The sequence below is a fragment of the Hydra viridissima genome, unplaced genomic scaffold (assembly GCF_058129835.1).
Source record: "Hydra viridissima isolate aposymbiotic clone 2 unplaced genomic scaffold, HvirCarnegie_v1 scaffold_4, whole genome shotgun sequence".
Lineage (NCBI taxonomy): Eukaryota > Metazoa > Cnidaria > Hydrozoa > Anthoathecata > Hydridae > Hydra > Hydra viridissima.
The window spans coordinates 20229443-20255600 of NW_028324303.1; the positions used below are offsets into that span (position 1 = coordinate 20229443).

The 26158-nt window shown below is 28.6% G+C and overlaps 1 protein-coding gene and 1 long non-coding RNA gene across 2 annotated transcripts in view; one reads left to right on the top strand and one right to left on the bottom strand.

Moving 5' to 3' along the window:
* Positions 1 to 26158, top strand: part of LOC149890431 (uncharacterized) — a 54204-nt gene that overhangs the window by 8726 nt on the left and 19320 nt on the right. The window lies entirely within an intron of this gene.
* The window catches only part of LOC145181293 (RNA helicase aquarius-like), a 33142-nt gene that overhangs the window by 4598 nt on the left and 2386 nt on the right, over positions 1 to 26158 (bottom strand). Inside the window, exons 3-41 of the mRNA XM_090085267.1 lie at positions 25121 to 25195; positions 24956 to 25015; positions 24812 to 24880; positions 24565 to 24665; positions 23428 to 23501; positions 23248 to 23315; positions 23058 to 23171; positions 22240 to 22460; positions 21252 to 21357; positions 21090 to 21161; positions 15004 to 15052; positions 14789 to 14881; positions 13642 to 13690; positions 13305 to 13356; positions 13200 to 13226; positions 13003 to 13102; positions 12832 to 12929; positions 12293 to 12365; positions 12090 to 12196; positions 10870 to 10929; positions 10382 to 10491; positions 6135 to 6225; positions 5978 to 6009; positions 5770 to 5898; positions 5411 to 5480; positions 5107 to 5217; positions 4810 to 4919; positions 4604 to 4670; positions 3701 to 3769; positions 3299 to 3343; positions 3144 to 3209; positions 2919 to 2966; positions 2618 to 2690; positions 2386 to 2492; positions 1785 to 1856; positions 1649 to 1708; positions 1414 to 1541; positions 1157 to 1328; positions 873 to 1043 (exon numbers count right to left, since the gene is read on the bottom strand). Coding sequence (XP_089941393.1) covers positions 873 to 1043; positions 1157 to 1328; positions 1414 to 1541; positions 1649 to 1708; positions 1785 to 1856; positions 2386 to 2492; positions 2618 to 2690; positions 2919 to 2966; positions 3144 to 3209; positions 3299 to 3343; positions 3701 to 3769; positions 4604 to 4670; positions 4810 to 4919; positions 5107 to 5217; positions 5411 to 5480; positions 5770 to 5898; positions 5978 to 6009; positions 6135 to 6225; positions 10382 to 10491; positions 10870 to 10929; positions 12090 to 12196; positions 12293 to 12365; positions 12832 to 12929; positions 13003 to 13102; positions 13200 to 13226; positions 13305 to 13356; positions 13642 to 13690; positions 14789 to 14881; positions 15004 to 15052; positions 21090 to 21161; positions 21252 to 21357; positions 22240 to 22460; positions 23058 to 23171; positions 23248 to 23315; positions 23428 to 23501; positions 24565 to 24665; positions 24812 to 24880; positions 24956 to 25015; positions 25121 to 25195 — 3399 coding nt within the window. The remainder of the gene's footprint in view (positions 1 to 872; positions 1044 to 1156; positions 1329 to 1413; positions 1542 to 1648; positions 1709 to 1784; positions 1857 to 2385; positions 2493 to 2617; positions 2691 to 2918; positions 2967 to 3143; positions 3210 to 3298; positions 3344 to 3700; positions 3770 to 4603; positions 4671 to 4809; positions 4920 to 5106; positions 5218 to 5410; positions 5481 to 5769; positions 5899 to 5977; positions 6010 to 6134; positions 6226 to 10381; positions 10492 to 10869; positions 10930 to 12089; positions 12197 to 12292; positions 12366 to 12831; positions 12930 to 13002; positions 13103 to 13199; positions 13227 to 13304; positions 13357 to 13641; positions 13691 to 14788; positions 14882 to 15003; positions 15053 to 21089; positions 21162 to 21251; positions 21358 to 22239; positions 22461 to 23057; positions 23172 to 23247; positions 23316 to 23427; positions 23502 to 24564; positions 24666 to 24811; positions 24881 to 24955; positions 25016 to 25120; positions 25196 to 26158) is intronic.

A 26158-nucleotide genomic window follows, 5' to 3' on the forward strand; every position in this document is an offset into this window, starting at 1 on the left:
GGGAGACAGATACTGGACTTTAGCACAATTTAGTTGTGGATCTAGCAAAGCAAGGTAAAACGTATCGTGAGGTTGAGAAAGAGACCGGAATTCCCAATTGCACACTATCGATTTCAGTCTACAAAAACGTTAGCGAAAAAGGTGAAGAATAAGCACGGCATCACTCCCGAAACAGTTTGTAAGAGATTGAGGGAAGCTGATTTCCTTTGAAACGTATTTAAGAAGCCCTATCTAACAAAACACCATATAAAACGTCGATTCGACTTGCAAAAAAATACAGAACCTGGGTGTAAACCTTTGGAAAAAAATTTATGGAGCGATGAATCTAAAATCAATATTAAATCATATAACGTGGCTAAAAAAGTATGTAATATCTTAGTATAGGAAGGCTTGAGATTCCTTTTGAGAATCTTAATATAGGAAGATTCTCAAAAGGAATCTCAAGCCTTCATCTCGAAAATTGCGACGGGGCAATAATTATACATTTCAACAAAACAATGATCCAAAGCACACTGTAAAAGAAACTACAAAATGATTCAGTGATAATAATGTAGAAGTACTTTAATGGCCTGCACAGAGTCCAGACTTAAGCCCCATAGAGTGGTAGTGAGCCGTTTTGAACAGAAATATTGAAGATCGGTCAATCAGAAAGAAAGAAGAACTTAAAGAAGAACTTAACAGCAGCATGTGCGAAAACTTGATAGAATTAATGCAAAGACGTTTTGAAGCTATTATCGAAGCTAAAGGAAGCCCTGCCAAATACTCAAGTTTGATTTATCAATAATAAGTTTGAGTTATCAAAGTCCTAAATGTGCGCGCGTGCATGTTTAAATAGACTTCGACTACTTTATAATTTAAAAAACAATGAATACCTTTAAAGGTTTCCCAATTAGCGGATTATCAGCACATCTTTTGTCGATGACGTCACGAATAAGATGCTTTTGTCCGTTGTAAGTAGTTAATATTGATATTGACGAGGCGGGGTAACCAAGCAAACGCATATACATGAATAATGCAACACAGTATTCAGCTTCTGCAAGATTCTAGCATAAAGCAGTTTTATTTACAGCATTTGTCACAGCTTGCTTAGAGAAATAAATTGAATTACCCATAAGCAAAACAAAATATTTGAATGCAATTTATAAAAGTTAAGTACCTGATAAAAGTAAGGGTTGGGTTCTGATTCGCCGACACCGTTAAAGTCCTGAACGTCGATTAACTGGTAGTCGAAGAACATTCCCGGGTTTCCGTGCTTAAACTTTGTCCAACTGACAACGTGTTGCAAGTCACCCAGTTTATCGTATCGCCAACTGTACAACTGACATAGGCTGTAAATGTAAAACAATGTTTTTTAAATGAAAAGAATTTTCAAATGTTGTTTTGATACAAAAATAATCTTTACAGCTGCATTACCTTGGTCGGGCCCTCCCTTGTGCATCTAACTGAACATAAGGAACACCTAGTCTCACAAATCTTGTAAACAGAGATTGTTCCATATTTGAAAACTTTTGGAAAGCCATATTTTTAATGACTGGAGGAAGCTATAAAAATTATTATTATTCTTTTTATATTCATAATTCAATAAAAGGAAACTCAAGTTATTATTAATCTGAAAAATATTTTATGACAAAAAAAAAAGAAAATGGACCTGATGATGATCACCAATTAATATGACTCTTTTTAAACGATTGTGCCCATCCTGGGGATTCTACGCAAAAATAAATAACTTTAAGAAGAAGGTTCCAAAGCAACATCAAATTTGGAAGAATAGAGCAAAAACTTACCTGCAACATCAGTGGAATAAAAGTTTCTATTTCAAGGATTTGGGCAGCTTCTTCCATCAGAACGTTGTCATACTAAAAACCAAATTAAGCAATTCAACTAAAATGATCTTCGTAGTTTATCATTAAAGAATACATCAATATAATTTTTATAAAAATTAGGAAAAGAAGAAATGAAACTTGTAAAGTTTACACCAAGTAAATTTCTTTTACTAAAATTGTAAAAGTAGTGCGCTGTGAAACTCATACATAAACAAAATAGAGCAAGGACCGCTAGCTAGTAATTTGTCGAAATTCGAATACATTTTTTCGGTTGAAAATCGTGGAGGGAAAAAAAAAAAACAAAAAAAAAAATTTTAGTGATTTAGTTTCTTTAACATGATTTTTTTTATGATGTCAGTTGCAAGGTCATTGAAAAGTTGACCATCAAAAAATATAATTCTAAATCTTCAAGTAAATGAACCTGCCAAAAAAAACTCATTTAAAATAAATTCTTTTAGCGTCTGGAAAAAAACGCAGCGTCGAAATTCAGAACGCGGGTTTTAATTCACGATTAAAACTCGTCATTTTAAGTTTTTAATGCTGCAAGGTATCAGTTATAAACCTTGAAATTTAATTCCACAAGATCTCTTCTTCGCAAAGCAGCATGGGTGCAAGTCATCGCTATGATCTTCGCAGTTTTTATTAGTAGATATTTTGAACGATCTCGCCCTAAAGAGAAATTTGCAACTCGTCAATAAAATTTTCAATTTAAAATATTTTCTTCATTTAAAATCTTTTGAATAATATAATTTTTTTTATTACTTAATGACATATTTTGCATATTTTTTTTTTACCACTTCTTAGAAGTTCAAAAGCCCTGAACTCTTCCAGCTCAGTGAATATTTTTTGGATGTGTCTGTAGCAACCCTGAAGAAAAATGAAAATCAAGAACCGTTCACTACAAAATTCTGCAACTCAATGTTAAAGATTAAACTAAGATAAAAATAAACGAAGTTTTTAATTATTGGATAAATAAACAAATTTTTATAAACAACAAAAATATAAACAAACAACTTTTTATAGGAAATTCAGTTTTTCATGGTAGTGTTGAATTTTTATCCTGTTTCATCACACTTAACAGAAAAAAAAACTAACCTCAGCTATAATCCAATCTTCTTCATAAGAGTGTCGTTTGAACAAAGGCTGTAAAAATATCAAACACTAATCAAAGACGTGTTTAAAAAAAAACAAAAAAATAATTAATAAAGCAAAAATAATAAAAAAAAAAACCCCTCCCCCCCCAAAAAAAACAACAAAAAAACAAAAAAAAAAACAAACAAAAAAAAAAACAAACAAAAAAAAAAACAAAAAACAACTTACTTGTGGCGCATTTAAGAAATAAACTTTAAAAGGAAACAACTCCGCAACTGCTTCACAATCATTACTCTTAAAGAAAAGATAGCCTGTAAATCCAAACATGAAAAAACAGTGGAAAAACAAGATATAAGTAATATGCTAAAAATTAAGTGTCATACCTTATGCTTTAACTGACTATTGTATTTTTCCCAGCGTGATACAATCTAAACGAACAACTAAACATGTTGACATAATTATTCAACGTTATAATTAAAAGAAAACAATATTATGATAATAAACCATATAGTTTTTTGCATTTTTTTAATGTGAAAAATATCTGATAGCAATGTTAAAGTTCTTTTGGTTCGAATAAAGTTTTAAAAGCACTAAATATACTTTTATCTATTTTTCTTATCCTAGTTTCAAAAGACTGGTATATATTATCACATACTTAAATTTTTTTTTCTTAATCTATTTTTATTTATTAAATAATCAAATAAAAATCATATCCAACAATTATCACAAGTGAAGACAAAACTATTTTATAATATTTTATATGTTTTAAACAAAAAATATTTCACCTGGTACAAGTAAAAATGTCCAGCTGTTTCACAGGTATATCCAACGTCACCAGGAACACTCAAGCTCTCCTGTAATGTTTCAAGTTTTTTTAGAAAAGTGCTAAATTTTGATATAGATCACTTCTTTGTAAAGTTCCAATACACAAAGAAAACTTCTGTAAAAATTTCAGCTTGGGACTGCTACCAAACTTTGAAATTAATGCTTCAATTATCTAACCCCAGATACAAAACTGGTCATAAAGGCAAACTGTTTTATTGCCTTAACTTATTACTGGTAACATGTAAACCAGTGCAGCACATTAATAGTATTTGAAGCATTCATAATGCTAGGAACTGCATCTACATAACAGCATTGGAAAACCACTAAGATAATACTTGTAATGAGAATTGATGCATTTAAAAAAATTTGAAAATATCACAATTTGTGATATTGACAGCAGAATGACAGCAGTGGATGAGCCATGATGAAAAAATACAAAAAACTTCACATACCAAAGAAGAAAAACAGCAACTATTATTGATTGCAAAACAAAATAATAATGTGTTTTCAGACAGATGGGTAATTAATAATATTATTTCAATAAGCATCACTTGATGTTTGATCAAAACGAATGTATGTAATACACTGCAATATATAAATGCAATTTAAGCAGCAGTTTTATGTAGCTCAAAAACTACATTGATTTTTTAGTTTGGTAGCAACTTATCAACATTGTAAAACCTAAAATTTTTACATAATAAGTTCTTCATTTCTTGAAATATTTTGAAAATTTTATTAATTCGCATACATTTTTTGTGTAGTAATGTTAATCACTCAGTAAACTATCCAATGCAAAAATGAGCAGTTCAAGACTTATTAACTAAAATTATAATTAATTTCAGAAAAGAACAAGAAAATCTTACCTGAAGTCGTTGGACTTCTTCAAGCAAATGCAACCTTCTTGCAAGTACAAAGTTTACACGACCATATCTGTAGCAAGAACGGCAATAGTTATACTATTATCTCAAACAAGCACAACCAACTCTTGTTGATTGATAACCATCCCATGAAATTTTGTAGCATAGAAGTAAAAAAAAAAAAAAAAAAAAAAAAGGAGATAGAAATCAACCTGCTAAAGTCTTTGTCAGTCTCTAAAGACTCTGCAGCATGACCCAAACGTAACAAATGCCTCTCGTCAATGTCCAAAGCCATAATTTTTTCAAACAGTTGATTTAAAGCCTAAAGCACAATGAAATTTCTAGCAAAAATTACAATTTAAAAAACCTCTTATTATTAAAATTTAGATTGAGGCTTTATTTAGGAAATACAACTTATTTTTAGAGAAACTTCATTTTATGCATGTTTTTTTGTGTTAAAAGAAACAAAGTGAGAAGAAAAAATGAAACAAAACATCAATAAAAAAAACCTGATTTGAATGCGTAACAATGAGCGTTCTTTGATCTGGAAAATTATGATATATATTAGAGATGATTTGTACAGCAACATCAGTTTTTCCAGTACCAGGAGGACCTACAACCTATAATTGTGAAAATATCACAAAACTGGAAAATAGAAGCAAAAAAAAAAGATCTGTAGTTGCAAACGAAACTTCTCAATGAAAACAATAGACTACAACTAGAAGACTATGAGATAAAATGATTTAAAGGGCTAATTTATGTAAAAGTGTTGAAAAGAGATATAAACTACAACTGCAAAATGAGTTACCATACCATTGTAAGCCCTGGCTGCATTCCTGACCTGATTGCTTCTACCTGTGTTGGTGTGAATGGTACAGTATTCCTATGAATAACAATTATTCATTTGTTGATTCAATATATAAATTAAAAAATATTGTGCAAATATAATGCTATGTAACAAGCACATTTATATAGCATGCTAATATTATTACTGGGTAAAATAAGTATTAAACTAACATTAAGTAGCAACATTAAGTTCCAGATTAAGTTATTAATAATAAACTCAATAATAAAGATGCCTCTAGTTAAATAAAGTGTTTTGAAATTGTAGGTGTATTGCATCAGAACTGGTGTATAATTTTGTAAGTAGATAAAGATAAACAAAAACTTGCATTTTTGGTTTATTGTAAGGATAAGGTCCTCTGTTAGGAATCTGATAAGGGACAACAACTAGTTCCTTTTTTTCACATTGGTCATCAGCTTTTCGCTTTCGAGAATCTTTTTCAACTGGAAAAGTGACTCTAAGAAAAAGAGCAATGAACTTTTTCAATAAATACTTTTAAAAAAAAAACACCATTAAAAGAATGTAAAGCAACTTACTTAAAAGGTGGCACTGGTTCTGTTGCCTCGCACTAAAATAGCGTTTGATTGTTTATATGCTTTTGAAGTTTTTTTTACTTAAGCAACACATTTAAACTAATAAATTTATCAGACTTTTTTTATATTTATATAACCTTAACCAATATTTAAAACATACCTTGATGTTAAAATCAGGAAATGAGGTTTTTAAATGATCAATATTCAAAAATGTATCAACAAAGTCCAATGTTGGTATTTGCTGGTCAACTCTATTGAAGAAAAAAACAAAATTATTTTAATTAAGATACGTCTTAAAAAAAAAACCTAAAACCAGTTTAAAACCAGTTAAAGACTAGTTTTAAATTAAAGGTATAAAGTGTTTTTTACAATTTCTTTAACTTTTTAAATAGTTTAGAGATTTTATAGACCTTCTAGACTAGGTATCAGTAAAAGAGCAATGTTTTTTCCTCTTTTTTTATTCTTTCTAAATCAGTGGTTCCCAACCGGTGGTCCATGGACCCCTGGGGGTTCATGTGAACTTTTGAAACGGACCACAAGGTAAACGTAAATTCAAAATAAATTTGAGTTATTGAATTTTAATTTTGATATTTTTCTCTGTTTAAAAGAAACAAATAAATCTTGAAATTCAAAATGTAATTCATGCTAGACAACATATGTTGCACAAAATCTGTGTAAGCCAATTTGACGTTAACCGTCTTGCGGACCACTATGAAACAATAAATACTTTATATTATTCTTACATCCGTAAATTTTAAATGCTATATAAAATTATCTTATCTTATGGTAAAAATATTTTTCCAAACTAATTGGTTTGAAAGAAAGTAATTTGTATTATTTTCTTTGAATTGTCGAGAATATACTACTCTCAAATGAGTTATACAAATCTCGAGTTAATATATTACATTATTTTGTATTTTTTTAAAATTCTTTAGATGTCTAAAAGTAAAAAAAGGTCATATTCAGATGAATATACGAAATATGGTTTTACCTACATGCTAAAAGAAACCATTTGCTGCCCACAGTGTGTTATTTGTTATAAAGTACTAGGAAATGACTCTATGAAACCCTCAAAGCTTGCTATTCACTTGAATAAGTGCCATCCTGATCTGCGAACAAAAGATTCTGATTTTTTTCAAAAGAATATTTGAATCACTGAAGAAATGTAAGTTGGATAAAACTGGGACTATTCACCAAACTCAACAGAATATAGCAGAAGCATCTTATAAGGTTTCATATATAATAGCACAGAAGAAAAAAGCTCACACATTGGCTGAAGAAGTTATACTTCCATGTACAAAACAAATTGTTAGATTATTATTTGGAGAAGAAGCTGTAAAGAAGATAGATAAGATATCTTTGTCAAATGCTACAGTCAAACGAACGCTAACTGACATTTCATCAAATATTAAAGAAAATGTTATTAATGAAATTAAAGAATCACCATATTTTTCTATTCAGTTGGATGAGTCCACAGATGTAAGTTCAATGGCACAATTAATCGTATTTTGTAGGTATATTCACAAAAATAAATTCAAAGAAGAATTTTTATTCTCTTCTTTTCTTGAAACAACAACAAAAGCAGCTGATATTATGGAAATTATGAAACAGTTTTTCAATGACAATCAATTACAATGGAAATATTTGTTAGGAATTACTACTGATGGAGCTCCTGCCATGATGGGTTGTAACTCTGGATTGCAGACTAGGGTAAAAGAGATTGCTCCAAATGTAGTTGGTGTACACTGTTTTATTCATAGACAGGCTTTGGCAACCAAAACATTGCCAGGTAGTTTGAAAACTGTATTTAATCAATTGGTCAAATTAGTGAATCATATAAAATCTTCTGCTCTTAACACTCGACTTTTTACAAAATTTTGTTCTGACCTTTTGATGCTGAACACAATATGATATTGTTTTATACTTCAGTGCGATGGCTTTCTGCTGGAAATTTTTTGGAAAGATTTTTCAAGCTTAGAAACGAGGTGAAGGAATTTTTATGACAAATGAAAAGTGGACTGGTAGAATATTTTGAATTTGACAATTTTGAAATAACGACTGCTTATCTTGTGGACATTGTGGGTCATTTTAACAAGTTAAATTTGAAATTGCAAGGCAAAAATCCTTATGTTATTGCACACTTGGATAAACTGAAGGCAATTATTGAAAAGCTCAAACTGTGTAAGACTAGAATTAATAATGGAAATTTGATAATGTTTCAAAATTTAAATAGCGTAATTGGAAATAACATGCTTCCCGAAGTTATAAAGATAGAAATACTTTGTCACCTAGATAATTTGATTAATGAATTTGGTAACTATTTTCCAGATGTGAACCTTTTGAGCAGTGAAGTCATTACATCACCATTTTCCTATGATGTGAAAAATGTGAATGAGGAAGCACAAGAAGAATTGATAGAGTTAAAGAATGATACCACTGCTAAGGATCACTTCAAAATAACACCATTAAACAACTTCTGGTTGAAAATGAGGAATTCACATCCATCGTGTTCAACAATTGCACTTAAAGCCCTTTTTTTTTTTTTTGTTGCAAAGTAGGGTTTTCAGCCATGTTATCTATAAAAACCAATAAAAGAAATAGACTTGAAATTAATGCAGATATTAGATGTGCTCTATCAAAAACAAAAAATTAGAGAATAGAATGAATTAAAAAGATAAAGTGATAATATGCCAGCAGAAAAAATCAAAAAAAACTTCAGACTTTTAAAGTGATGATAATTACAGTCCAAAATTAAAGATAAAAAAAAAAAATGAAGCAATAAGCTTGCTGCTGTTTAACTGTTAAAAAATAAATAAATCTAAGCAACCATCAAAATTAAAAGGTGTGCCAGCAGTTATGGAAACAAGGTATTAAAGTCGTAACTCCAACTCAATCCATAGGATTTACAAAAATGTTATGAGAGAAGCAGACATAATGAAAGAAAATTTAAAAAGCACTCTAAAAGAAAAATTGTAAGCTCTTCGTTTTGATGGTAAAAGAATTGATGGAAAAGAAATACAAGTTGTAATTCTAAAAAACTGTGAAAAAGAAATCAAACTAGGAAGTTTTGTTATTACCAAATGGCAAAGCTAAAAGTATATTCCATGTGGTTTGTGGTCTGTGGTTTGCTGAACTTTGATTTGTGGGTTTGTGGTCTGTGGTTTGCTAAACTTTGATATGTCATCAGAATGATCATTTGTGATGCAACTGCAGTAAAAACATGGAACTAAAAGGTGGTGTAGTAGCTTTTCTGAAATTAAATGTTCATTAAGAAAGGACTGCTTTTTCCAAAATGGTGCTTATTGGTTGCCAGCACCATGTGCTATATTTTTGAAACATTTTTGAAATTTTTCCTATGATGGATGAGTGGCCTCCGTCCTCTCCCAACCTGAATCCACTTGATTTTTGCATGTGGGGTATTTTGGAGTCCAAGGTCAATGCTAAACAACATCACAACTTGGCCTCTGTGAAACAAATGATGATCCGGGAATGGGAAAAACTTCCTATGTTAACAATTCATGCTGCCATACAATCATGACATCATCAATTATCATTGACAGTGGACCGAAAAGGAGACCCATTAGAACAATTCTTGGTTTACTTACACTATTTATGTTACTTGATCTGTTGCTGTAATTTCAGTAGTTTTTGTATATTGCATTAAAAATAAATTGATTGTGAAGTACTGACAGATCTTTCCGGTCACCCTGTACAAAGAAGTAAATGCTAAAGCCATAATTTTTCTTGAGGTTGTACAAAATATATTCTTGATGCTGCTTTAAACAAACAAAAATTCTATGATGACCGATCCGCTAAAAAAGCCCTTCAATGATGAACTCATTTTATTCCTAAAAAATTCTACTTTTACAACTGATACCATTGTTAAAGAAAATGGCATAATACTGATATCAACATTGATGAACAGAATTTTTAAAAAATCTAAGAAAATTTAATAAATGGGTATAACAGCTCAAAAGCAACAGTGTTTTCAAAGGTCAAAGGCAAAATATTACAAAACTCTCATAACCTAATAGCTGGTAATATTTTGAAACTCTTTTTTTCTATTTAAGTTTTCAGCACTAATTGAAAACTAACTTTAAAACTTTGTAGAATTCAATTTTAAATTCGCAGAATAGCAAATAATATTAAATCAGTTTCTTAAAATATTGCAATGACTTCTTTTATCTTCACTTTTACAGTGAAATAACATCATGTCAGTTACTTGCTGTTATACTATAATTATCAATTCATAAACTATATACAAATACAAAAATGATTAGGAACCAATCAATTGAAAGTTACCACCTATCCTGTTAAAGAGTGTTAAATATATTTTAAAAAAAACCTTTACATACAAAATATTTACAAGAAAATAGTGTAAAAATAAAAACAAAAAATTTTTGGCACCTTTTATAGTTAGCAGATGCTGGATCTCCATAACCAAGGAATATATCATGTATCCATTCTGGGACTAAACACTGGGTGTTCATCAAATCACGTATTGTTTCTAAGACAGCCTGAAATATTGGTCTCAAAAATTTTGGAAAACTTTAATGCAATATGTCAAGTGTCAAAAATAGATAAATAAATTGTAACAAAGTATTGTTAAAGAAAACAAGAAACAAACGTTGAAAAACAGAAAACATCTATACTCTACAATTATTTGATCTTTTTGTTTTTAAAGAAAAATGAATATTTTGCAGAATATTCACAGCTTTATACAGTTTCTTTCAAATAATTATGAAAAATATTTGAAAACATATCTAAGATTGAAAAAGCCATTTTACATATGATTTCAAAAAAAGAAACCCTTGAACAAAAGCATCTACAAAATAAGAAATCAAAAAATGTTTCAAATGCAAGAGATAAAAGCAAATTACAACATCTAAACTTACTTTAAAATTGTTCTCTTTTGGTTTTCTCCTCATTATAACATTGAAAGACTCATAAACATCCTTAAAAACAGTAAAAGAAAAAACAAATAAAGTAATATATAAATATAAATATAATAACAATATATATATATAATACATAATATATAAATATAATAACAAATAAAGAATTTATTTAAAACTGTGTTGAGATTTTTTGCTGTACATTTTCATACAATCTTATTGTAGACTTCTGTTTATATTTTAGACATTTTAGTGGATAGAAAACATTTTTCTTTTCTCAAGAGCACTAAGACACTTTATCTTACCTTCAGCTGCTAAACAGTTCAAACATTGGGTCAAACATTTGAGAATTACTTTGAGGAGCAGACCTTAAGAGATTCTTAACAAACTTACTTTCTAAAAAACATGCACTAAAACATGCATGCACTAATTATGGCTCAGTGCAAGTATTACCCAGCTTAGAACAAGTATAACGCTTATGACACCTACTGGCAACGCAAATATAACAAGGAGAAGATACTTAACAAGATGATATTTCAATCTAACATCCATACTTGGATGGTAGATTGGAATAACAGAAAGCTACTACAGAATGTGCAACTAAGACCTGTACTAACAAAAAGAAAGCAGGTTTTTTGTTATATGATCATACAAGCTCCAGTTCCTGGAGGCTAATCCACAATATGCTCACATTAGAAAGCAGGACGGACGCAAAAAAACCTCATCATGACATCTTAAACAAGTTCATACTCAATGATCCTAAAAACTCAAACAAAACTTTCTACTTAACCTACAAATTTTACAAAAGAATCTTTACAACCAACTCTTTCACTAAAATCTACCATATATACTAGAAAAAACCTATCGATGAACTTTTTTTTTGGTAGCTAATTTTTATATTTTAATGCTGTGTTGCACAAGGAATTGTTACCTTAGTTACCTTAGTAACAACTTCTTGTGCAACACCGCATTAAAATATAAAAATTAGCTACCAACCAAGGTGTCTAAAATGAATAAACATACTTATTATATCTTATAAATAAAGGAAAACTTTATGATTTTGCTTAACATTGTTGACCTTATTAACATTGTCTTGAACTTGTACTTCGAAGCCCTTTTAATGTTTTTAAAACATTGCTAAAAATATTTCCCTAATTTTGATTTGTTTATCTTCAGTTTAAAAAAAAAAATTAAAAACAACTTATTCTAAAACTTTCTACCTCTGAGCCACTATTGGTTTTGCTCATGTCAGCTTCATATTGGTTTGTATCTAGCCATACTCTATAGGTACGATCATCCCCTTTTAGTTCAGGTTTTGGATCTGGACCTGTAATTTTAACATAAACTCTTGTATTTATCAATGTTTCAAAGTTATAAACAGTTTATTAATCAGAAGTTTATGATTTAATTAACAACTAAAAACCTTCTTCAATCACTTTTCCCTCTTCATCAAGCATGCCGTCAATCTCACAGCCCCGAACATATGAAATCCCAAACTAATAAAGCAGAAAATAATCAAAACATTAAAAAATAATTTTGTAAATCGCTATATTTGTTTGTGTGATTTAAAATTGATATAGCTTATATTTACAATAAATTGCATAGCTTTTAAAAACTATTTCGAATGATTTACAAAATTTCTTTTTTTTTTAATACGCAAAAAATAAATAAATTTTGTAATTGGTACAGTACTATGAGCAAAAACAAAACTAAAGCAAGTTAAGAAAGACGATAACAATAAACTAAAGTGATATTTTCAAATGATTTTGTTGAGAAAAATAATCTAAGATTGAAATTCCTACTAATAACTACAAAAAAAAAAAAAAAAAGTCAAAAACCCAAATAACCTTTAATCAAACTTCCTTCAACTGTTTAAAATATTTTAAAGACTGTATGTATGCACGTATAATAATCAAATTGTGAGCATGCATGCAAACTTTATAATTACATATTAAATTTAACCTGATCTGCAAATGGAGTTGATTTGTCATATCTCTGATTATACACTGTTTTTTGAGCTTTTATAGATATTAGGAACGCAACATCGTGTTTTCTTAAACCTGCAAACAAACAGTTGAAATTAAATTTTAAGATTTCAAAGTTGATTTAAAACAACTTCACTTTTGTAAATACCTTCCCATTCTTCACGCAGCACCTGGCGTTGACTAAGTGTTATTTTTACATCAGCCAAGACTCTAGAAGGACAGGTTTCTCCTACTTTTGGTTTTCCAACCTATCAAAGCGCTCAGAATGTAAAAAAAAGCTTTCTTTATTCCCCTTCATCCTCTCAGAGTACTCAAAGTTAAGAACAAAAAATAATGAGAGCTTACCTCTATTATTGAAAAACTGTTGATCGGCTTAAAAAGAAATAAATAAATCAAAATATTTCATTAGAGAAAATAAACAAATTTAAATTTAAAAAATTTGCAGCTTACAAGTGCCATGCGTGCCCAACCTTGAAACAAAGTATCACCATATTCACTTTTCCTGGAAAATGTTTGTATAACTATTTTAAATATAAATATCTTAAAACTACTACAAGTTAAAAAATAATTACTAAACTTTAAATAAAAACTAACAGCAATATGAATGTGTGAATATGAGCTTTAATTTCATATCTTTAAAATTATGTGTTGAAAAGTAAAGAAACCTTCCTAGACATTATAACTATAAAAAACACTTAGGGAATGACGTCCAGTTACCATCAAGAAAAATAAAAATTGTTACATAAAGGTCTTAACTAAAAAAATCCACGAAGAAAAAAAACCATACCATGGTTTTATTCGGCTAATAGCATCTTCAATATCGCTACGCACTTCATCTAAAAGATGCCATGGAAGAAAATGCTTCTTTAAATTTAAATGTAAAATTGTCACATAAAATCTACTATAAGAACAAAAACTCTGAGGTTGACAACGCCAATTTTCATTGAGAAGTTCAACTCAAAGTATTCTACTACAACTACTGCAGTCTAATAGTACTTGTAAGAACAGATTGATTAAAATACCATCTTAAACATTTAAAAAGAACATAAAAAAACATTCATCTACACTTAATATAAAAAGACGTTCATAGTTAATATATTATGTTAAAGATAATATATTATAACGATATATATTATAAAGATATTATATTATGTTTGTTATAATATGTTAAAGATTTTATTTATTTTATAAATTTGTAACTATAACAATATTTTAGTGTAAAAGGAAACTTGAAAAATATTTTATCATTCATACTTTATGCATCATTCATACTTTGTGCAGTGAGATTCAAATCGGTAGTGATATAAGAAATAACTTTTTAAACACATAAGTTTACAATGATTCTCAACTTCAATTCGAATAAAATTATGAATAACTTATATTATAGCCAATTAATATAAAAATGGCACAGCACATTTTGCAAGAAAAACTAGCCCGTTTCTTTTGCTTTTGAATGAAATCAAGTGTTCAGCTTTTAATTTTAAAACAACTGAAAAAAATCTAAAAACAAAATAAATTCAAAGTCGCTCTTTTCAGCTTTTTACAGCTTTTTCAGCTCTTTACAGCTTAGAACCAATTTTTGTAATTCTAACAAAAAGCTATGTAGTGTGCAAGTTTTCCCCACCTGGCATAGTGGATAAAACTCACAAACTCCTTTTGGTGTGAAAATCTTAATAAACAAAGATATAGGAAATATATAAAAAAGATCAAACTATCTCTTTTAAAGTAAATAATTTATAGCATTTGAAACAAAATATTTCAGTTGAATTTCTACAAATAAAACTGTAATTTAAGGTTTTTGATTTAAACCTGTTAACATTTATACTTCATTAAAAACTCCACAAAAAATGCCACTTAAAGTTTTTTATAATAAAAATGCTACTCAGTTTGTTTATGATGAAAACACCATTCAAGATATTAATTACAAAACTCACATGTGGATTCTAGTTGAAATAGATTGTGATTACGAAGCAGATAGTCATGCAAAGTAAGGAATTGCAGGTTTAGCTTTGGAAGCGCTAAGCATCCTATGATTAAATTTAAGAATTGTTAAACCAACTGATTACAAAAATTCTGACTAAAACAAAATTCAAAGTTTTTTAAAAGACGTTTTTAAAAACATAGTTTTAAAACTCTAAAATATAATTACCTTCCCCTGAGTAAAACTCTGTAGGAACAACATTCTGATCCCATAAAATCTTAAATAAAATATGTTCTCAATTAAAAGAGATTGTATTTCTGGACAACACTTAAGATTGGATTAAAAGCAAACTTCTAATTGATATTAGGAAATTGAAACAAGAATATATTTCTAATCAACAATACAAAAGTAGATTTTATATTGAAAAGTTTTTTATCGAGTGCATTTAGTTAAAATGTTGGTACAAGAAGGACAGTTTCATCTAAGGTTTTATTGAGCAACAGAAAGAATGAAGCAATTATTTTAAAACATCTAATTCCCAAAGGGGTAAAATGCTGTCATTAATTGGAATATATGATGAAACAGACTTTTACTGTTTTGTGGCTCTCTGAATCCTATTAGTATCTATTAGTAAATAAACTTAAGTTTTCTTAGCAGCTACTGTAATACAACTTAAAGAAATTTTTCAAAATCTAGTATAGTGCATTTTTAAAATTTTAAACGCTGACAAATAAATTGCACTTATTCCATAACTTTTAATAATGCACTTGTTAAAAAGTTCAGATGCATGTATTTCTATAGCAACCACCCCGTAAGTTAATTGCAGAAAATGTTTCATACATGCACATCAGAGTGGATTTTAATTACCAAAAGATTTAAGAATGCCAAAAGCACTATTAAAGATAAAGAAACTGTTCATCATCCACATTTTGGATGATGAACAGTCTCTTTATCTTTAACAGCGCTTTTGGTAATCTTAAATTTCTTATGTTTTACAGAGAACCCTTTATTTTTTACTGAAACCCTTTATTTTTTACTGGTGTTTCTCGAAACTTCTGTTATATATATTCTTTATATTTTTTCTGAAATAATTAAAGCTCAATGATTTTTTTAATAATTAGTTTTATAAATAAGAAAAAGACAAACAAACAAAAAAAAAAAAAGAAAAACCAAATGGAATCAAAAACACAACTTTTATTGCTATTAGTGTTAGTGTCATTATGCAGACAAATGCAAACAAAACATGAAATGATATTTTGAACAAAATTTTTCTTTCTTTTTTTTCATATTTTGTTAATTTTTCTTTAGATTTTAAGTGATTTTTTTTTAAAAAATGTCTTCTAAAAAAAAAAACCTTAAATTTTATAATAAAAATACTTTCAGAAAATAACTGTTGACAAATATTTTTCAAGAAAGTATAAATTTCTCAGTTTGAAAATTACATAACATAAAATTTTTGTGTTTTTTTTTTTTTTTTTGCACCGAAAAATGGCATTTTTGAAATGCCTTATTTTTATCTTTAAAACAAAATTTTAAGTGCAAAATATACTTTAAATTATGTACTTTAACTATATTTAATATTGTAATACAGGCTTGGACTGGGCCGCTGGGATACCGGGAGATTCCTGGTGGGCTGGTTGGCATAAAAAATTATATTATATTTTTAGTTAGGCTACATTTTATTTTCCAAATAAAATGTAAATTAAAATTTAACTAAAAATATAATAACTTTTTTTCTGGCCTCTAATTACACCTAATTAAAGGCCATCTGCCAGCTAATAATATAAATTTTGACGGCCATCTTGAGCTGATCGAAAGTTGCAGTATATTAACAGTGAGTTTAAGCATGCACGCGTTATCTTTAGGCGGCACTAGTACAAGCGTTAGCAAGTGTGCTACCACTGCAAGTTTAAAAAACGTTTAGCATGTAAAAACTCCAACAAGCACGTTTTAAGTCATTAATTATTCATAACTTATTTGTAAGTTAAAAATATTTCCAAAAAATATCTGTGCTATAAACAATTAAAACGATCTTACAAGAAAATTTGCATCAATTTTTACATTTAATTCAAAGATGACATGTAAGGGAGTTACGAGAGATGCTCTTTTTATAGCATAAGATGGAAATATTATCGATGACGTAGAATTTGATTTATTATACAATATTAATAGATCTAAAAATGATTACCCTATTTGAAATTACAAACATTTTGAATTAGATGAGCTAGATAATTCTGAAGGGTGGTCAGAGTTTCGATTCCAAAATGTTGATATTTGGGTTGCTCAGAAAGTTTGATGCTAGTGTAACAAAAGATCAGCTTCAAACAGAATTATCGGACTTTGCAAGGAAATGGGAAAGTTTCGAAATAACTCTTGGAGATGAATACAATTTGATATTTGACACGGAAGTATATGACTCTGTCTCGGACAACATGCAACAATATAAATCTGAAGAATCTGAACTGTCTTTACAATCCCAGAAGTGGAAAACAGTGACAGCCACAGAATTAAATGCAAATCTTGCAAAAAATGTATTGTTCGTTGTTACTTTGCCCTCCAGAAGTTTAACTTGCATAGTCTTGCTTATTCAAATTTGTTTCTGGCTTACAAATTTGTGCTGACATTATCCTCATCACAAGTTGCTTGTGAAAGGTCATTTTCAAAATTGAAATAAATTTTGAACAGATTAAGAAATTTGATGAGCCAGTCAAGTTTACAGTCATTCATGCTGATGTCTTGTGAAAAAGACCTTCTTCAGAGAATTAACAACGATGCAATAATTGATGTCTTGGCATCGATTAGTCGAACGATGAAAAAGTTGCTATACTATGCAATATTGAATAGCGATTGTGTCTACTATTTCTAGACTCCAACTTACAGCAGTGTTTTAGAAATATTTATTTTTATCAATATTTAGGCTGGGAAGTTTAAATCTTTTTTTTTTTTGATACTTTAAATAATAATAAACAATAATGCACTTAAAAATAAAAAGTCCTTTACTAATACAATATAGGTAAATTTAGAAAAATAAGGGCGTTAATTATAGTCGCTATCATGGGTGGCTTAAATATATATATATATATATATATATATATATATATATATATATATATATATATATATATATATATATATATATATATATATATATTAGGGATATGACTTTTTAATTTTTTTTCAAATAAAATGTTTCCTGTATCATAAATCGATGAACTTTTACCTAAAATCATGAAAAAAGGCCCAAATAGCTTTCTGCAACAAAAAAAGGTCACCCCCAAAATAAAAATTTGATTTACCATTTTTATACATTCATTTTTGACCGATGTTTTAATCTTAAGCTTAATTCTCAGCTTAATTCTCAGTGTTGCTAATGTGAGCTCAGTGTTGATAATGTGAATAGTTCTATGAAGTACTCTGCGTGTAACTGAGCTAATAAGGAACTACTGTAGCGAACTAAAGACGCTGTAAGTGTACGAAGTATAAGTAGTTGTAGCATTATCGTTAGGATACGGACTGGATTATCGAGCTGTTATCAACATTGACTGGATTATCGAACTATAATTGGATTACTATACAGTTAAAGTATTTTATTAATTAAACGACTTTATTAAACGGATATTTACGCTCAGCTATCCGTAAAGTCGTAACAATATTATATGATGTCTCACAAGAAAAGTCATACCACAGTAACAAAGAACAAGAAGACTTGGACTAAAAATTTGGTGAGATTTCAAGAGTCACACAGAAGAAGAGGAAGCGTGGCTGTAGAAGAACATTCACTCGATGAAAAATCCAGAATACCACTTCAATTGCAGATCGTAGGAAGATACCAGTTTCTCGGAGCACATGTTAAAGGAAGAAAAGAACGAATAGACCAAATTTCTAAGGAAATTACAAAATTGTGGGACAATAAACTGAATTTTCCACATGTGTCTGATCAAGTGATAAGAGCAAAGCTTATGAAGGTGCTGAAGGTCTATGATGAATGTGTCAAGCGTGGAAAATATGATGTTCTCAATGCATTATTTGACATCACGAAAGTGAATGGCCAGTGGTTATCCTCGGAAGATAAACGTCTATACCACCTACAAAAAGAAAGTAAAGGACAGGTGGGGTACTCAACAGGACAAGTGGCAAGTAAAGAAACCATTCACCCTTCCAAGAGAAGGAAAGTCCAGTCTGGAACAGCAATACCTTCCACATCACAAGTCCTGTCTACCACAGACAGTGGTACTGAATCTGAAAACTGCAAAAGTAAGAGTGAAGATGATGAAGACGACGACGGTGATAAAGACGATGATGAGGACACTCAGAAAAAAACTAGAAAGCACTACAAAAGTAAATTTGCTGTAAGTATGGTTACATCAAGTGGAGTTTCCACAAAGAAAGCTGCTAAAATATGCAATGTATTATCACAACAAGGTATTGATATTCCAACTCCAAGTCAATCAGCAATTTACAAGTCCACATTCAAAGAGGCAGGTAAATTAAAAAAAGAAATGATACAACAACTTAAAATGGAACAGTGGTCCTTACACTTTGACGGCAAACGAATAGATGATAAGGAATATCAGGTAGTTGTACTTCAGAATGAAAGAACTGACGTGAAACTTGATGCACTGCATTTAAAAGATGGCAAAGCTGAAACTGTTGCTGAAAAAATTGCCAAACTTATTGATGAATACAATTTGTGGAATTCAATTAAGATGATCATTACTGATACAACAAACGTCAATACTGGGAAGAGAAATGGAGTTGTTGTGAAGTTGCAACGTATGTTTAAATTAAAGGGTGTCACAATACCACAATTTATCGGTTGTCAGCATCACGTACTAGACAGGATTCTCCGTCTGGTGATGGACGAAGAACTTGGGGGTGATACCAAATCTCCAAACATTGAATACCCATTTGTGTCTGAACTGTTGAATAAGTATGATGAACTGAAGGATAAGTTTGTGAATGGAACTGTAGAAATTCTTGATAAATCAGGGTGGAGAGACGATATGAAGTTTTTGTACCATTTAACAAGAGTGTTTAGGTTCTATGAAGAACAAAGAAACTTCCCTCTGATTCACTTTCAGAACATTCCTAATATGAGCAATGCCAGATGGAACTCAAGAGCCATTCTCGCCATTCTGGCGTTCATTCTTATGCCTGAAGCCAGAAAGAATTTGGAGAAGGTTTGCAGGTTCATTTCATATGAGTGGGCAGAACATTGGTTTAGTAGTCAAAAGTACAATGACAATGACTTCAAGAATTTATCTGATGTATTGAAGCCTTACAAAAAGGCATTGCAGTCATTCAAAAATCACTGGAAGAAAGAGCCATCCGTCATCGACATACCACGAAGTAATCAGATAGCTGAACATGCAATCAAGGTGATGCAAGACCTGTATGCTTCCTGCAGAAAGAAAGACAAACTGCAACTTCGATTCATTCTAAGTAATAAGCGCTAGACTCTTTATGAGACGTGAGCATCATGTGACCCCTGTACTAAACACAGTAGGCCTATAGACACAGACAGTTATGTATATTGTTGTACTAGACGCTTGGATACTGTTAATTTTGTAATACATGTATAATTATATATCACATAATGTTTTTTGTTATATCACAGTACATGTTGCATAAATAAATAAAATAACAACAGGAGTATGACTCTTACAACATCTTCAGCCTTTAATATTCATTTACTGTACAAAAGTGTACCTATTGAAAATTCGATTTTTTGGTTTTGGGGTGACCTTTTTTCAAAATATGTCAAAATGAAACATCTATTCGTTCTTTTTACATAAAAGTTCATTGAATTACGATACAGGCCTAGTAGGTTGCAAAAAAGTCATATCCCTAATATATATATTTATATATATATATTTATTTATATTTATATATATATATTTATATATATATATTTATATATATATATATATATATTTATATATATATATATTTATATATATATATTTATATATATATTAAATATATGCAACATGCAATGAAGTAGGCCGCCATGACAAAATTTCCCAAGCCATTTTTTCAGTCCGACCCTGTTGTAATACATTATGTAATTTGTAAATTTGTTTAATATTTTAGCTTTATTTAGTAACATTTCATCAGCATAATATTTTATTAGTAATATTTTAGCTTGGATAAGTTAAAATACTTTTGCATAAGAAAACTTAAATTGCTATTTGCTCAAAAAAAAAATTTTCTTGTTTTTAGTTGAAATACTAACAGAGTTCAATTTTTAATTATTTTACACTCTGATAATATTTAATATTAGAAACATTACAAGCTTTAAAACAGATGTTTACCTGCTCAGTAGGAAACATAGGTGTTCGATTTAATGTTTGTATTTGAGATGGTCTTCTTTCATGTCTAGAAATCTACACAAAACATGTAATCAAAATATTGCTCTGTAAAGAGACAAAATTTTATCAAAGTAAAAAAGTTCAAATATACAAAGGTAAGCATACTAATAACTCAAGTAAAAATTCTTTATCCAACTTTTGATCATCAGACATTTCTTTTAAACTTGGTACGAGATTCAGATGAGCAGCTATAGCATGAAGTTTTCTTGTGCTTTAAAAATAACAAATAATTTGTGTGTGTGTATATATATCAACTAAAAGTAAATTTTTAAGCAAATATAAAGCAAATACTAAGATTATTAATCTGTATTAGTTAAGTACTTAAAATGCCTCTGTATTTCTAGTTATGCAGTATCACCAGATTTAATTTGAGCAGATTTTCTTAGATTATTTATTTAATTTACAAAAATGTAGAGCAATACCTGTAATTTTAAAATATTAATTTTAAAAGATAGCAACCATTGCTATTAGCATCATTGTTTTCTTTTCTATTTATTGTTATTATTATTATCATTTATTATTGTAATTATTATTATTTATTTTTGATATTAATAATAATAATAATATATTTTGATATATTATTATTATTATTATTATTTTTATTATTATTATTATTATTATTATTATTATTATTATTATTATTATTATTATTATTATTATTATTATTATTATTATTATTATTATTATTATTATTATTATTATTATTATTATTATTATTATCATTATTATTATTAATAATACTATTATTATCATTATTATTATTATTATCATTATTATTATTATCATTATTATTATTATTTATACTATTATTATCATCATCATTATTATTATTATTATTATTATTATTTTTATTATGATTATTATTATTATTATTATTATTATTATTATTATTATTATTATTATTATTATTATTATTATTATTATTATTATTATTATTATTATTATTATTATTATTATTATTATTATTATTATTATCATTATTATTATTATTATTATATTATTATTATTGTTAATTACAAAAGTACTTTAAAGTGTTTTCCCCTGTAATGTGCTGTAATATCTATACAATAAAGATAATATGTAATGTTCTAACCTTAATTTTTTAAAGCATTTTTTTAAAGTTTCTCGAGTGTCAACACTGGCTACATTTCCCATCACGAAATCTAAAGCATCATTTTTGTAATTCTTGAAAACAGCTCTTTGCAATGATGTGATGCTTTCATAATGTTTATCAGACATTTCACGGTCTGTAAGGGCAGATCCTGTGTGGTCATTTATCTCAAATCCACAATAAAACTTTAGCATTTCAACAAGCTAAAGGCAATTTTAATACTTTTTTTAAAATTATTAAAAATAATTTGTTAAAAATTGAACTTCTTGAAAAAATAAACAATCTAAGATAACTACATTATACATGTATACTTCACATTCCTTTTTAGCCAGGGCCTTATATGACTATTTCAGACAACTTTTATTTCAAACAAGCTGTTGATCTTGTTGTATAGAATAAAAACTTCAATAAAACTAATAGCTAATGAAATTTTGTTTAACTAATATATTTTCAGTAGAATTATGTAACATTAAATTCAAAAAATATAACCAGTTGGGTTAGTTTAGTTATTGTTGCAACAGGCTGATGTTTTAGGTGATTGGTGAGGCTTCTTTTTTTTTTATTTTGAAGCAATTAAAAATCAAATGTAATTTTAAAAATTGGTAACTTGCTTATAAAAAACAGTTTGCTGTAAATTTAGATAACCAACCATTTTTAAATGCAAATATTTAGGAGGAATCTAAAGAAACATCAATAAGTAGAAAATATTAAGCTTAAGTTTTGAACAACAAACCTAAATCAAGTCACTTTTTTGCAAAACACATTGCATTTACATAAAAATCTATTTCAGAAAAGTTTACCTGATTAAAAAGCTTTCCTTTTGGGTGTTTGGCCAGTGCTGATAATCGACATCGAACAATCACATGGTGATTATCAATAAGAACATTAAAAAATCGTCTTGTGGGCAATAGACTCTATAATTGTTTTAAATGTTTTCAAACAGTTTTCTACAAAAACTAAGAGAAAATCATCAAGAAAATTCTTACTTACTTGCAAATCAATCATAAGCTCAATAAACCTCTCACAGTAACTTACAGCATCTTCATCAACTTCACCTTCTATTTGAAAAGTTTGTGAATAAAAATTAAGAAAAACATCAAATTATTACTTTAAGTAAAAATCATGATTATATATTATATTTATACATTTCTAAGAAAACTTTAAGCATACCTCCCGGAATATTTTGTAAAACTTTAAAGAACACAGAGATAAGATCTGAAAGAAATCTTCGTTCAAATTCAAGCCTAAAAGAAAAGATTACAAGGATTTTCAAAAACTTTTAAAAAACAACTTTTTACTCACACACAAATAACAAATTCTGAAATACACAGTTTGTCTTGATGTCTAATAATTGGAGTGATGTTTTGATACAAAATATATCATGCCTAATGTTTAACTACTTTCCAGAATTTTAAATCTTTAATTGTATTTAGTTTGTACACTTTGCTTTGATTTTTAACTGTATTTAGTTTGTATCAATTTGCATTTTTTAAAATTGTTTAGTAGACCAATTGCATTTTTAACAAATATGCCAAAATCAAGAAAGCCTTTTTACTGAGATTTAACTGATCTTTGAAGATCAGTTTAAAGATAAGTTGCTGAAAAATTTAAAATAGCTTTAATTTTTACATGTTTTAAATTATGAATTGTTAACAACTACTTTGTAAGCAATTACAAAAATCATACAAATAATCAGACTTTTAGCAAATAATTTATTTTAGCCAACTTATTTCCTACATTTCTCTAATGTTGTTAAATAAAAAAAACTGCATATTAATATCAGTGTTGCTACAAGTTCAAATATTTTACAGATTTTGTTTTATGAGGTTGTACATGTAAACATCCAGCAGTTTTAAATTTTGAAATTCTGTTACTTAGGTTTTTTAGCAATTAAAAAAGCAAATTTCAAAAAGTCAAAACATTTTAATGACTAAAATACAGTAACTCACATCAGACTAAATTTCATGGTTGTTAAAAGAAAAATGCTAGCAACAATTAAGACAACTCTCCACATTAGCTAACAAAGTTCATTTAAAATTTCAGTTCTCGTATGCTCATTTTGTAGGTTAGTTAATGTAACTGCATCTACTTCAGTATTATAGATTGCCTCCTACCATCAGATTTAGTGTTTGAAGTGAATTGTCATTTGAAGTGTTTCAAAGTTTTAAAACTTATTGAAGAGATCTTTATGCTTTAAGTGATGTGTTATTACTTTAGTAATAGTTAAGTGACCTTTCTTTTAATTTTCTACAAGAATTTTGAAATGAAAAGGACCCAGTAAGTATTCACCTATTAGCATTCATTTACCTTTTAAGAACTTCGGGACTAGCTTTACTATCTTTTCTTTTAATGATGTTCCAATATTTTTGGTATTGTGGTACAGATTTTAATTCTTGCTCAAGTCTTCCCTAAAAAAAAAAAGAGTTTAAAAGAATCATCGAGTATTCGAAACATGATTAAAAACCTTAATTTTTTTACGTTCATAACCTTTGGATTGAAAATAACTTTTGAATTAAAGTTTAGCAAAAGCAAATAAAAAAAAACAAAAACATACTGGTAGTAAACAGCACCACATCGGCAAACTGATGAGCTTTTGGACTTGCTCTCTGATTAAATCTACCTCCTAAAAATATCACAAGATTTTTATGAATTCTTGAGATAAACATTGATTGACAAACCTAGAATTCCTTTCACATACCAAACTATTGAAGCATCTGATCAGGAAAATCAGGATTATAACACATTCTTTGAGGGAATACTAAAATTTAATTGATATGAAATTAAACAACAAAATATTCATTAAAAATGCTAAAGTTTAACATAATAAAACTTTTTTAAAAAACTAGCTGTTTGATGATATTACCCCTTCTCCTTTTACAGCAATTTCAAGTACTTTTTGGAAGAAAAACTCAAAGTGTTCTTTATTTGTCTTAAATACCTGTAATTAAATACCAAAAATTATACATGAGCAATTAAATAACTGCTAACAAGATAAAAAAATATATAAAAAAATAGAAATTTGTTCCCCATACTTGGGGAACAGAATGCCTGGTATTTTGTTACAGGAAAATTTGCCTTTGATTAAAAACTCCTATTTGTGTTTGTAACACTAGGCAACAAAAATTTGTTTCAGTCTATTATTTAATGTTTTTTTCATTATTCAACAATTTTAATGGAGAAGTTTATTTTCGTGTTGCTTTAGGCATTTAAGTTGCATAAGTGAATAATTTTTTTTCTTTACTGTAACTATATATTGATTATTTCTTCTTTCCTATATTTTTAGGGAACTTAAAAGTTGTTAAATTACTTATTATAATGGCTTCTAAATATTGTAAATTACCAGCAAACTGCTTCCGTTGTGTTTGTGGATGTTATATTGGACCTGCTCAGTTGAAATATGCAAATTCAAGCAGTACAAAATATCACCAACCTTACAAGAAGTATTTTGGGTTACTTATTGCAAAAACATTAACCAAGATAAATCCTGGGTTGCTTATGTTATCTTTGGCTGTTGTAAATCAACATTGGAAGAGAGGCAGCAAGAAAAGGATGCCATTTGCAGTACACATAATTTGGAGAGAGCCAGCAAATCACCCAAATGACTGTTACTTTTGCATGGTGGACTTTATGGTTATAAAAAAAGTTATATAAAAAGGTTAAGGACAAGAAGAAGCTATTCTATTCAAACATACCATCTTCTATTGCAATGGTACCATGAGAAAATATGCCTATTTCAGTTCCACCAAATACAGATCAAGTCAATATGGAAACATTAGATAAGGATGATGATTATATGGAGGAGCAAGAAGATGGAACTATCTGTGAACCTCACTTTCCCTACCAACACAAATTTGTCGATGTAGTTAGAGATTTGAATCTTCCAAAAGCTGGTGCAGAACTG